This window comes from Anabrus simplex, chromosome 9 (assembly GCF_040414725.1).
Source record: "Anabrus simplex isolate iqAnaSimp1 chromosome 9, ASM4041472v1, whole genome shotgun sequence".
In the NCBI taxonomy this organism is placed as follows: domain Eukaryota; kingdom Metazoa; phylum Arthropoda; class Insecta; order Orthoptera; family Tettigoniidae; genus Anabrus; species Anabrus simplex.
The window spans coordinates 168,209,025-168,221,347 of record NC_090273.1 but is presented as its reverse complement, the minus strand read 5'-3'; the positions used below and the strand labels follow the sequence as shown (position 1 = coordinate 168,221,347).

At 48.5% G+C, this 12,323-nt stretch overlaps 1 protein-coding gene across 1 annotated transcript in view; it reads left to right on the top strand.

The window, feature by feature from the left end:
• The window catches only part of LOC136881055 (lipase member H-A-like), a 377,915-nt gene extending 366,749 nt beyond the window's left edge, over positions 1-11,166 (top strand). Inside the window, exon 6 of the mRNA XM_067153658.2 lies at positions 10,988-11,166. Coding sequence (XP_067009759.1) covers positions 10,988-11,045 — 58 coding nt within the window. The 3' untranslated portion in view covers positions 11,046-11,166. The remainder of the gene's footprint in view (positions 1-10,987) is intronic.
• The last annotated feature ends 1,157 nt before the right edge of the window (positions 11,167-12,323 follow it).

The window sequence follows — 12,323 nt, the reverse complement described above, 5'->3', positions numbered from 1 at the left end:
GACTTAGACAGGTTCACCAGGAAGTGAAGCATGTCCATTCTGATGCTTGGAAGAAAGCACACTCTGAAAGGATGAAAACCTGGTGGTCCCCTCGTAGTCCTTACCGGTCCTATTCATATGGCCTCAGTTGCCATGTGCAGACATCTGTCTGTCTGGTTGTCATTTTTGATGTTAAGGGGAGTTAAGTTCAGAATGTCAGTGGCCTAGTTAGAGCCCTGCTCTGGCTAGTCAGTTTGCCACAGGCCTGTTCGGGCTAGTCACTCCGCCAAGGCCTACTCTAGCTAGCTAGTTGGCCATAGGTCTGCTCAGGATAGTCAGTTCGCCACAGGCCTGTTCGGGCTAGTCACTTCGCCACAGCCCTACTTTAGCTAGTCACATCTAGCCAGACCAGGCCTGTGGCGAACTGACTAGCCAGGGTAGGGCCGTGGTGAACTGACTAGCCAGAGTAGGGCTGTGGCGAACTGATTAGCCAGAGTAGGGCAGTGGTGAACTGATTAGCCAGAGTAGGGCTGTGGCCAACTGACTAGCCGGAGTAGGGCTGTGGCGAACTGATTACCCAGAGTAGGGCAGTGGTGAACTGATTAGCCAGAGTAGGGCTGTGGCGAACTGACTAGCCGGAGTAGGGCTGTGGCGAACTGATTAGCCAGAGTAGGGCAGTGGTGAACTGACTAGCCAGAGTAGGGCTGTGGCGAACTGATTAGCCAGAGTAGGGCAGTGGTGAACTGACTAGCCAGAGTAGGGCTGTGGCGAACTGATTAGCCAGAGTAGGGCTGTGGCGAACTGATTAGCCAGAGTAGGGCTGTGGCGAACTGATTAGCCAGAGTAGGGCAGTGGTGAACTGATTAGCCAGAGTAGGGCTGTGGCCAACTGACTAGCCGGAGTAGGGCTGTGGCGAACTGATTAGCCAGAGTAGGGCTGTGGCGAACTGATTAGCCAGAGTAGGGCTGTGGCGAACTGATTAGCCAGAGTAGGGCTGTGGCGAACTGATTAGCCAGAGTAGGGCAGTGGTGAACTGATTAGCCAGAGTAGGGCAGTGGTGAACTGACTAGCCAGAGTAGGGCTGTGGCGAACTGATTAGCCAGAGTAGGGCTGTGGCGAACTGATTAGCCAGAGTAGGGCTGTGGCGAACTGATTAGCCAGAGTAGGGCAGTGGTGAACTGATTAGCCAGAGTAGGGCTGTGACCAACTGACTAGCCGGAGTAGGGCTGTGGCGAACTGATTACCCAGAGTAGGGCAGTGGTGAACTGATTAGCCAGAGTAGGGCTGTGGCCAACTGACTAGCCGGAGTAGGGCTGTGGCGAACTGATTACCCAGAGTAGGGCAGTGGTGAACTGATTAGCCAGAGTAGGGCTGTGGCGAACTGACTAGCCGGAGTAGGGCTGTGGTGAACTGACTAGCCAGAGTAGGGCTGTGGCGAACTGATTAGCCAGAGTAGGGCTGTGGTGAACTGACTAGCCAGAGTAGGGCTGTGGCGAACTGATTAGCCAGACCAGGGCCGTGGTGAACTGACTAGCCAGAGTAGGGCTGTGGCGAACTGATTAGCCACAGTAGGGATGTGGCGAACTGATTAGCCAGAGTAGGGCAGTGGTGAACTGACTAGCCAGAGTAGGGATGTGGCCAACTGACTAGCCGGAGTAGGGCTGTGGCAAATTCACTAACCAGACCAGGGCCGTGGTGAACTGACTAGCCAGAGTAGGGCTGTGGCGAACTAATTAGCCAGAGTAGGGCTGTTGCAAATTGATTAGCCAGAGCAGGGATGTGGTCAACTGAGTAGCCAGAGTAGGGCTGTGGCGAACTGACTAGCAAGTGTAGGGCTGTGGCGAACTGACTAGCCAGAGTAGGGCTGTGGCGAACTGACTAGCCAGAGTAGGGCCGTGGCCAACTGACTAGCAAGTGTAGGGCTGTGGCCAACTGACTAGCTAGAGTAGGGATGTGGCGAACTGACTAGCAAGTGTAGGGCTGTGGCCAGCTGACTAGCCAGAGTAGGGCTGTGGCGAACTGACTAGCCAGAGTAGGGCTGTGGCGAACTGACTAGCAAGTGTAGGGCTGTGGCCATCTGACTAGCCAGATCAGGGCTGTGGCGAACTGACTAGCCAGAGTAGGGCTGTGGCGAACTGACTAGCAAGTGTAGGGCTGGCAAGCTGACTAGCCAGAGTAGGGCTGTGGCCAACTGACTAGCCAGAGTAGGGATGTGGCCAACTGACTAGCCAGAGTAGGGCTGTGGCCAACTGACTAGCCAGAGTAGGGCTGTGGCCAACTGACTAGCCAGAGTAGGGCTGTGGCCAACTGACTAGCCAGAGTAGGGCTGTGGCCAACTGACTAGCCAGAGTAGGGCTGTGGCCAACTGACTAGCTAGAGTAGGGATGTGGCCAACTGACTAGCTAGAGTAGGGCTGTGGCCAACTGACTAGCTAGAGTAGGGCTGTGGCCAACTGACTAGCCAGAGTAGGGCTGTGGCCAACTGACTAGCCAGAGTAGGGATGTGGCCAACTGACTAGCCAGAGTAGGGCTGTGGCCAACTGACTAGCCAGAATAGGGATGTGGCCAACTGACTAGCCAGAGTAGGGCTGTGGCCAACTGACTAGCCAGAGTAGGGCTGTGGCCAACTGACTAGCCAGAGTAGGGCTGTGGCCAACTGACTAGCCAGAGTAGGGCTGTGGCCAACTGACTAGCCAGAATAGGGCTGTGGCCAACTGACTAGCCAGAGTAGGGCTGTGGCCAACTGACTAGCCAGAGTAGGGCTGTGGCCAACTGACTAGCCAGAATAGGGATGTGGCCAACTGACTAGCCAGAGTAGGGCAGTGGCCAACTGACTAGCCAGAATAGGGCTGTGGCGAACTGACTAGCCAGAATAGGGCTGTGGCGAACTGACTAGCCAGAGTAGGGCTGTGGCCAACTGACTAGCCAGAGTAGGGCTGTGGCCAACTGACTAGCCAGAGTAGGGCTGTGGCCAACTGACTAGCCAGAGTAGGGCTGTGGCCAACTGACTAGCCAGAGTAGGGATGTGGCCAACTGACTAGCCAGAGTAGAGATGTAGCGAACTGACTAGCCAGAGTAGGGCTGTGGCCAACTGACTATCTAGAGTAGGGATGTGGCCAACTGACTAGCTAGAGTAGGGATGTGGCCAACTGACTAGCCAGAGTAGGGATGTGGCGAACTGACTAGCAAGTGTAGGGCTGGCAAGCTGACTAGCCAGAGTAGGGCTGTGGCGAACTGACTAGCATGAGCAGACCTGTGGTGAACTAATTAGCCAGAGCAGGCTGTGGCAAATTGATTAGCCAGAGCAGGGCTGTGGCTAATTCACTAACCAGACCAGGGCCGTGGTGAACTGACTAGCCAGAGTAGGGCTGTGGCGAACTAATTAGCCAGAGTAGGGCTGTGGCGAACTAATTAGCCAGAGCAGGGATGTGGTCAACTGACTAGCCAGAGTAGGGATGTGGCCAACTGAGTAGCCAGAGTAGGGCTGTGGCCAACTGAGTAGCCAGAGTAGGGCTGTGGCGAACTGAGTAGCCAGAGTAGGGCTGTGGCGAACTGACTAGCCAGAGTAGGGCTGTGGCAAATTGATTAGCCAGACCAGGGCTGTGGCAAATTCACTAACCAGACCAGGGCCGTGGCAAATTGATTAGCCAGACCAGGGCTGTGGCAAATTCACTAACCAGACCAGGGCCGTGGTGAACTGACTAGCCAGAGCAGGGCTGTGGCAAATTGATTAGCCAGAGCAGGGATGTGGCCAACTGAGTAGCCAGAGTAGGGCTGTGGCCAACTGACTAGCCAGAGTAGGGCTGTGGCGAACTGACTAGCCAGAGTAGGGCTGTGGCGAACTGACTAGCCAGAGTAGGGCTGTGGCCAGCTGACTAGCCAGAGTAGGGATGTGGCCAACTGAGTAGCCAGAGTAGGGCTGTGGCGAACTGACTAGCCAGAGTAGGGCTGTGGCGAACTGATTAGCCAGAGCAGGGATGTGGCCAACTGAGTAGCCAGAGTAGGGATGTGGCCAACTGACTAGCCAGAGTAGGGCTGTGGCGAACTGACTAGCCAGAGTAGGGCTGTGGCGAACTGACTAGCCAGAGTAGGGCTGTGGCCAACTGACTAGCCAGAGTAGGGATGTGGCGAACTGACTAGCATGAGCAGACCTGTGGTGAACTGACTAGCATGAGCAGACCTGTGGTGAACTGACTAGCATGAGCAGACCTGTGGTGAACTGACTAGCATGAGCAGACCTGTGGTGAACTGACTAGCATGAGCAGACCTGTGGTGTACTGACTAGCATGAGCAGACCTGTGGTGTACTGACTAGCATGAGCAGACCTGTGGTGAACTGACTAGCATGAGCAGACCTGTGGTGTACTGACTAGCATGAGCAGACCTGTGGTGTACTGACTAGCATGAGCAGACCTGTGGTGTACTGACTAGCCAGAGCAGACCTGTGGTGTACTGACTAGCATGAGCAGACCTGTGGTGTACTGACTAGCATGAGCAGACCTGTGGTGAACTGACTAGCATGAGCAGACCTGTGGTGTACTGACTAGCCAGAGCAGACCTGTGGTGTACTGACTAGCATGAGCAGACCTGTGGTGTACTGACTAGCCAGAGCAGACCTGTGGTGTACTGACTAGCATGAGCAGACCTGTGGTGTACTGACTAGCATGAGCAGACCTGTGGTGTACTGACTAGCATGAGCAGACCTGTGGTGTACTGACTAGCATGAGCAGACCTGTGGTGAACTGACTAGCATGAGCAGACCTGTGGTGTACTGACTAGCATGAGCAGACCTGTGGTGTACTGACTAGCATGAGCAGACCTGTGGTGTACTGACTAGCATGAGCAGACCTGTGGTGAACTGACTAGCATGAGCAGACCTGTGTCAATCTCACTAGACAGCTGGACTCATGCCCATGACAGTTACAACTGCATTAGATTGGAAATTATTGAGATCTTGATTAAGGTGAATTCCAAATCTAGTAAGCCTAGAGTAAAACGGAACTTCGAAATTGACGAGCAGACAGCCAGAGGGCGTCAAATTGAAATGTTTGCACACGGTAGCTGGGGCCGTGCGATAATAATAATAATAATAATAATAATAATAATAATAATAATAATAATAATAATAATAATAATAATAATAAAATTAAAAAATAAAAATAAAAAATTATTACTATTATTATTATATTGAATTCCGAACAGAGCATATAATTATTATTCTTGAGTGTGATTTGATACAATCTGATGATTTTCATTCAAAAATGAAACGTCATTCTATTCTATTTTACTAGTAGTTAGATATGTAGTAGTTAAATGTTGATGTCACAAAGTATTTTGCTCAGGCCTGTCATCATTAATTCTAGCTGCCTCTGTGGATCAGTGGTAGAGTGCCGGCTTCCGGATCCCAAGATAGCGGGTTGAAACCCAGCACAGGTAGTCGGGTTCATTCGACACTCTATGTCGTACGATGTCGGGATGTAAGAGACATTTGGTGTTACCAGAGAAAATTCATTAAATCTCAGCCATAGACGCCCAAGAGAGTTTCGGTTTACACGGTCTGCCATCTAGTGGGCCTAGAGTAAAACGGAACGTCGAAATTGAGGAGAAGACAGCCAGATGATGTCAAATTGAAATGTCTGCCCACGGTAGCTGGAGCCATACGATTATTATTAGTAGTACCGGTAGTAGTAGTAATAGTAATTCTGGCCAATGCATAGAGTTATTACTGAGCACATACTGCTCACAAATTCAGTGAACAAGATGGTACGAGACTAGAGTAGACTCTGCAACTTGTGCGTTTTGCAGTATTATCAAAAAGGAGCTACAGTGGTCCTGTTTGTCTTCAGTCAAACAAATGGTGGTGGTTGCGGAAGAGCAACTAGCAGTTGTCAGGAAACTTGTGGAATCACACTAATTACAAGAAAGCCAAGAAATGTGGTAGTCTGTCCTATGAAACGCGGTGGAAAGGAGATTTGTAGGCTTACGTAGGCATAGGGGATGTCACACATACAGAGAGGGCTCTTCAATGTTTTGTACATCCTGTTACTTTTGTAGAAGTTGAAAGAGAATGAAGGCCGATAAAGATGATGTAATGAGGTCCTGGGGGCCATTATCATTGTGGAGCAGTGATACAGACTATTGACTTCACAGGAAGGAAACATGTGATTTTGCTTAAAATTATCCTACATAGCTTTCTTTAGAGATATGAGGAGGGCCGGAACCAGTGTTCTATGTGTCATGATTCGGAGCGCTGGTCTACAAAGACCAAGCTACCATTTCACGGTCTCTCAGTTCTCGATGACTTCTCCTAGGATCAAGAAGACCGTTCCCCTGATTGACAATGGTGTATATTTTCGATCTATGCCGTGTAATGAACTATACAAACACTCTCAACGCGTTTCTAAAGGAACCTTCTTCATCACGAGAAAACAGGAAAACGGAAGCACTATTAATCAAATACTGCTAAGAGAAAGCAACAAAGAACTTAAAATGGTGCCCTAAGATGTAATCCGGACGTCATTTTAGCTCCTTGACCAGTAAATCATTATTTTCTGATAACAGGTAGCTATGTAGCCTGTATCGCGGTTTAATTTATCTGCGTGCTTCAACCGCCTCCCTGTTTTTATACGGGGAAGAACATCCACTCCTTGGAACATGACATTACGACCAGATGTTAAAGCATGATCAGCAACAGCAGATTTATTAGGTTGGTTCAGTCTGATGCACCTGTCATGTTCCTTAATACGAGTATGAATCGTTCTCGAAGTGTGCCCACGAGAACAGGGAGCTCTGTAGATATCAGGTTGTTCCACTTTAAGCAAACTGTCCTTAGTTGGTCGCAGGAGTTGAGGTTCCAAATACAATTCATATGTAAGATACGATCCGTTGTGTTACGTAGGTAAGCACATCGTTTTACATCCTTTTTCTTAACAGACTTCCGATTGTGCGTCATGTTCAGAAACGTAGACATCAAGGATTTGTGTGATTGGTGAATCTAGGTAGCGATAGGCGGACTCATACATTCTGATTGGCTAGTCCAAGGCCAGGGTTTACCCTCATATAGAGTGCGAGGCAGCATTTCGTGGTCTGACTAGTCTGTCTTGGTCTTGTCTTGGTCTGTCTAAAGTTTTACGCCGTGTGCGACGCCTCGCTACCGGGGATGGGCCACCTTCGGGTAAGCACTGTTGAATTCCTTTTAGGCTAAAATTTGCGTAATGTTCGGTTGCTATTCCGTATAGGAGTCTGCCCTAACCTCACCTAGATTCGCCAAATTAATTATTTATGGCGCCTTAGCTTTTCAGCTGGGCTTGCCTGTTCGTTTTCGAGGCATTCCCATTTCTTGTTTCACTAAATATGTAGATTGTAGTTTACTATATTTACCTTGCGGTTTGTCTCTGGTAGTTCAGTGTCACTTGATGTACGCTAGAGTTTTGGAGAGTACGTTTACTTTACTGTAAATTGCATTGTACTACTGGATTTTTAACTAATGTATAGCTGGTTTGAAATTTTGAACTTGTAGGAAGGTATTATCAAAGAACCTCTAAGTTATGTGTATCACAGAGCATATAGTTCGTAAGTTGCAAGTTGGCGAATTTTGTTCGGAATGTATTTGTAAAATCCATTTGTAAATAATATTTTTCAAATTTAAGGATCACGGTTGATTATTTCGGAATCTGCAATCTAAGCCATATCCATGCCCTCGGGAGGTCCTAGCTCCTTCCACCTTCCTGGTTTATTGTCCACTAGTTGGCCTTACTGAGATTTACGTATGTCGTTGTCGGCGGAGCTCCGCTTAGTTCCAGCTGATGTTCAAACGTGTGTGAAGTTTTTATGGTACTGCGTAATGGCACCTACCTTCCTTTACTGTGTTTAATGTTTCGTTTAGTGTAACCGCTGTAATAAAGGTTACATTTTGGTAGCAGAGGCAAGCGCCGTCAGATTCCATTTCCGTGATGAAACAATTGGAAGGGTGCTGGCGATTAAAGTGATCCAGGAAATGACCAAGATTGTCTTCACCTTCCGTCCAAACAACGAACGTATCATCCACATATCGCCACCAGAACTTCGGTTTGCAAGGTGCCGACGACAAAGCTTTCTCTTCGAAGTTCTTCATGAAGAAATTAGCCACAACAGGAGAGAGAGGACTTCCCACGGCCACGCCATCTGTATGTTCATAATATTCCCCCATTCCATAGTAAGTAGGAGGAGGTCATGCAGTGATAGAAAAGTCTTGCAATCTCTTCAGTAAAAATATCGTTCATAAGAGACATTAACATTCGCACCAAGGTCGGCTAAAGTAGCACGAAAAGGGACAAAGTAACCCTACATAGCAACTAATGAGTGAGTGGTGATTCGATACGTGGTGATGCTGATAATCGTTACACAATGGGTCCGGACTTGTTTTTGCCGACCGGACCGTTAGTATAGGACCTGGACAAGACAATTGGTGTGGACTTGTTCTTGCCGAGCGGACGGTTAGGATAGGACCTGGAGAAGACCATTGGTCTGGAATTGTTCTTGCCATGCTGACGTTCCACATAGAACCTGGACAAGACCAATGGCCTGGACATGTTCTTGCCGTGCGGACGGTTAGGATAGGACCTGGAGAAGACCATTGGTCTGGACTTGTTCTTGCCATGCTGACGTTCCACATAGAACCTGGACAAGACCAATGGCCTGGACATGTTCTTGCCGTGCGGACGGTTAGGATAGGACCTGGGCAAGACCACTGGTCTGGACTTCTTCTTGCCGAGCGCACGGTTGGGATAGGACCTGGACAAGACCATTGGTCTGGACTTGTTCTTGCCGTGCGGACGGTTAGGATAGGACCTGGACAAGACCATTGGTCTGGACTTGTTCTTGCAGAGCGGACGGTTAGGATAGGACATGGACAAGACCATTGGTCTGGACTTGTTCTTGCAGAGCGGACGGTTAGGATAGGACCTGGACAAGACCATTGGTCTGGAATTGTTCTTGCCATGCTGACGTTCCACATATAACCTGGACAAGACCAATGGCCTGGACATGTTCTTGCCGTGCGGACGGTTAGGATAGGACCTGGAGAAGACCATTGGTCTGGACTTGTTCTTGCCATGCTGACGTTCCACATAGAACCTGGACAAGACCAATGGCCTGGACATGTTCTTGCCGTGCGGACGGTTAGGATAGGACCTGGGCAAGACCACTGGTCTGGACTTCTTCTTGCCGAGCGCACGGTTGGGATAGGACATGGACAAGACCATTGGTCTGGACTTGTTCTTGCAGAGCGGACGGTTAGGAGAGGACCTGGACAAGACCATTGGTCTGGAATTGTTCTTGCCATGCTGACGTTCCACATATAACCTGGACAAGACCAATGGCCTGGACATGTTCTTGCCGTGCGGACGGTTAGGATAGGACCTGGACAAGACCATTGGTCTGGAATTGTTCTTGCCATGCTGACGTTCCACATATAACCTGGACAAGACCAATGGCCTGGACATGTTCTTGCCGTGCGGACGGTTAGGATAGGACCTGGACAAGACCAATGGTCTGGAGAGGTTCTTGCCGTGCGGATGGTTATAATAGGACCTGGACAAGACCAATGGTCTGGAGAGGTTCTTGCCGTGCGGATGGTTATAATAGGACCTGGACAAGACCAATGGTCAGGAGAGGTTCTTGCCGTGCGGACGTTCCGCATAGGACCTGGACAAGACCAATGGCCTGGACATGTTCTTGCCGTGCGGACGGTTAGGATAGGACCTGGAGAAGACCATTGGTCTGGACTTGTTCTTGCCATGCTGACGTTCCACATAGAACCTGGACAAGACCAATGGCCTGGACATGTTCTTGCCGTGCGGACGGTTAGGATAGGACCTGGAGAAGACCATTGGTCTGGACTTGTTCTTGCCATGCTGACGTTCCACATAGAACCTGGACAAGACCAATGGCCTGGACATGTTCTTGCCGTGCGGACAGTTAGGATAGGACCTGGGCAAGACCATTGGTCTGGACTTCTTCTTGCCGAGCGCACGGTTGGGATAGGACCTGGACAAGACCATTGGTCTGGACTTGTTCTTGCCGTGCGGACGGTTAGGATAGGACCTGGACAAGAACATTGGTCTGGACTTGTTCTTGCAGAGCGGACGGTTAGGATAGGACCTGGACAAGACCATTAGTCTGGACTTGTTCTTGCAGAGCGGACGGTTAGGATAGGACCTTTACAAGACCATTGGTCTCGAGAGGTTCTTGTCGTGCGGACGGTTAGGATAGGACCTGGACAAGACCATTGGTCTGGACTTGTTCTTGCAGAGCGGACGGTTAGGATAGGACCTTTACAAGACCATTGGTCTCGAGAGGTTCTTGTCGTGCGGACGGTTAGGATAGGACCTGGACAAGACCATTGGTCTGGACTTGTTCTTGCAGAGCGGACGGTTAGGATAGGAGCTTTACAAGACCATTGGTCTCGAGAGGTTCTTGTCGTGCGGACGGTTATAATAGGACCTGGAGAAGACTAGTGATGTAGGGACAAGGAACTGGGAGCTTTCATTGTGCTGGGGTTGGTAATGGATTATGATGATAAGAAGAAGGAACAGGATAAATTAGGATTTCCTCTCTGGCAGAGGAACAACCTAGTCAGTGTTATGGAAAATCTAAGGAAATTTTACCTTAAAATGTTTTGTCATATTTTGGATGGTAACTCCTTTGTTGTATTGCGGAAATTTGGAGGTGCTGATTCTCAGCTAAATTTCAAAGTGAGTTTAGCATCATCGTTTAGAGAAATGGTTGTGAAGCGAAAGAGAATTCACCACTTCACCTCACGTGGTGTGTACCTCGTGGCAAGGGGGTGTCATGTTCCGCTGTTGTTCTGACAGGAACTACTAACTACAACATTGTTGGAATACTTCATAATAGTGTTTTTTTATATGTTGACTGTATAGACAGCATCTTACTTCATTGCAGAAACGTTGTATGGAACACATGGCTTTCCCTTTCTAAATCTAAAACCAACACTCTTCTTTCTTGTTTCAGTGCTTCTGGGACATACTGTGTGACCATCAGGAGAAGTATGGACTGTCCTTTTTCGTAAGGTTTGACGATGCTTTTCTTGCGGGACAAGAGGCTTTGTGATGTGATTTAGTATTTAGATGCATTTTTGTGGTTTAGTTCGACCACAAGTTGATGACTCAACTTTGTCACAAACACCTGTAAAAACCAATGTACAAATAAAGTTATTTATCACAAATCGTGTGGAATTGCATGGACTTCACCCTTATGAAAACATGATTGTACCAAAATCTGACTATATAGTTCTTTCTAGGCCTTCTAGATCAGGACCACTATGTCACTGTCAGGTAGATTCTCGATTGTGCTCACCCGAGTGGACTCATATCGCAACGAACTTGGAATTTTGAGGAGAGAAATCACCTTTTATTATAAACAAGTGCCATGAAATATACAGCTCAGTCTGTTGAAACTGACGAACTTTAAGTAACAGATCATTCCACCACTTTGGACGTGCAATTCATGAATATCATGTTTGTACCGTATAGATGGAATGTTTTATATTTCAGTCAGCGATACGACTGTTGTGGACATCTTCTGGTTAACATTTGTTTCAAATCAAAATTGTTAAAAGTGCGTTTTGTCCATCCATCGTCGGATAGCAAGCACACTGTGTCCTTTATCCTCTGTACCTTCTTGTAGATCCGGTTTTTGGAATTTGGGCCAAGTGTAGTGTGGAGAATCTATATCTCTTTAATTTTGCTTCAACTTAGCGAGCACACATTAAGGGATTGTAAGGCCTCAAGTACCGTCTCGCAGTCTGCAGGCCTGATGGATGGCAGGGTAAAGCAAAGCTCTTTTCGATGCCTAACATCGGGTAAACACTGAGAAATCTTACTGTGCCACAGAGGCAGATGGCAGTGGTTTGCTCTGGCCACTAGTTGTGAGAGCTGCCCTTCCTGTAATCCCTATTCCAGCCGAGCGCAGGTATCTCAAAAGGGGGATATTTACAATAAGATACAAAAGTTGAAAACTAGAAAAGCGGCAAGATTTCAGGCGATATACTAGGGGTTGATCTATACACAGTTCAAAAATATGGGCGAAAACAAAGTGATAACAGTCCCCAGGGAGAGCTTCAGTATGCTGTACGCCCTCCGCAGCATGGCACATACGTGGCTGCGTTGAACGGAGCACTTCGGGGTCGTAAGGACACTTCTCTAAGTAGGGAGGACGAGACGTCAAGCCCGGGAAATGACTTCTGAAGGTTCTCATCCAACAGTTCTACTTATACATCTGTTTGTGAAACCCAATTAGGTAATAGTTGCCGGGAAGGGTACAATATGTGTTAGGAGGTTGGAGATTT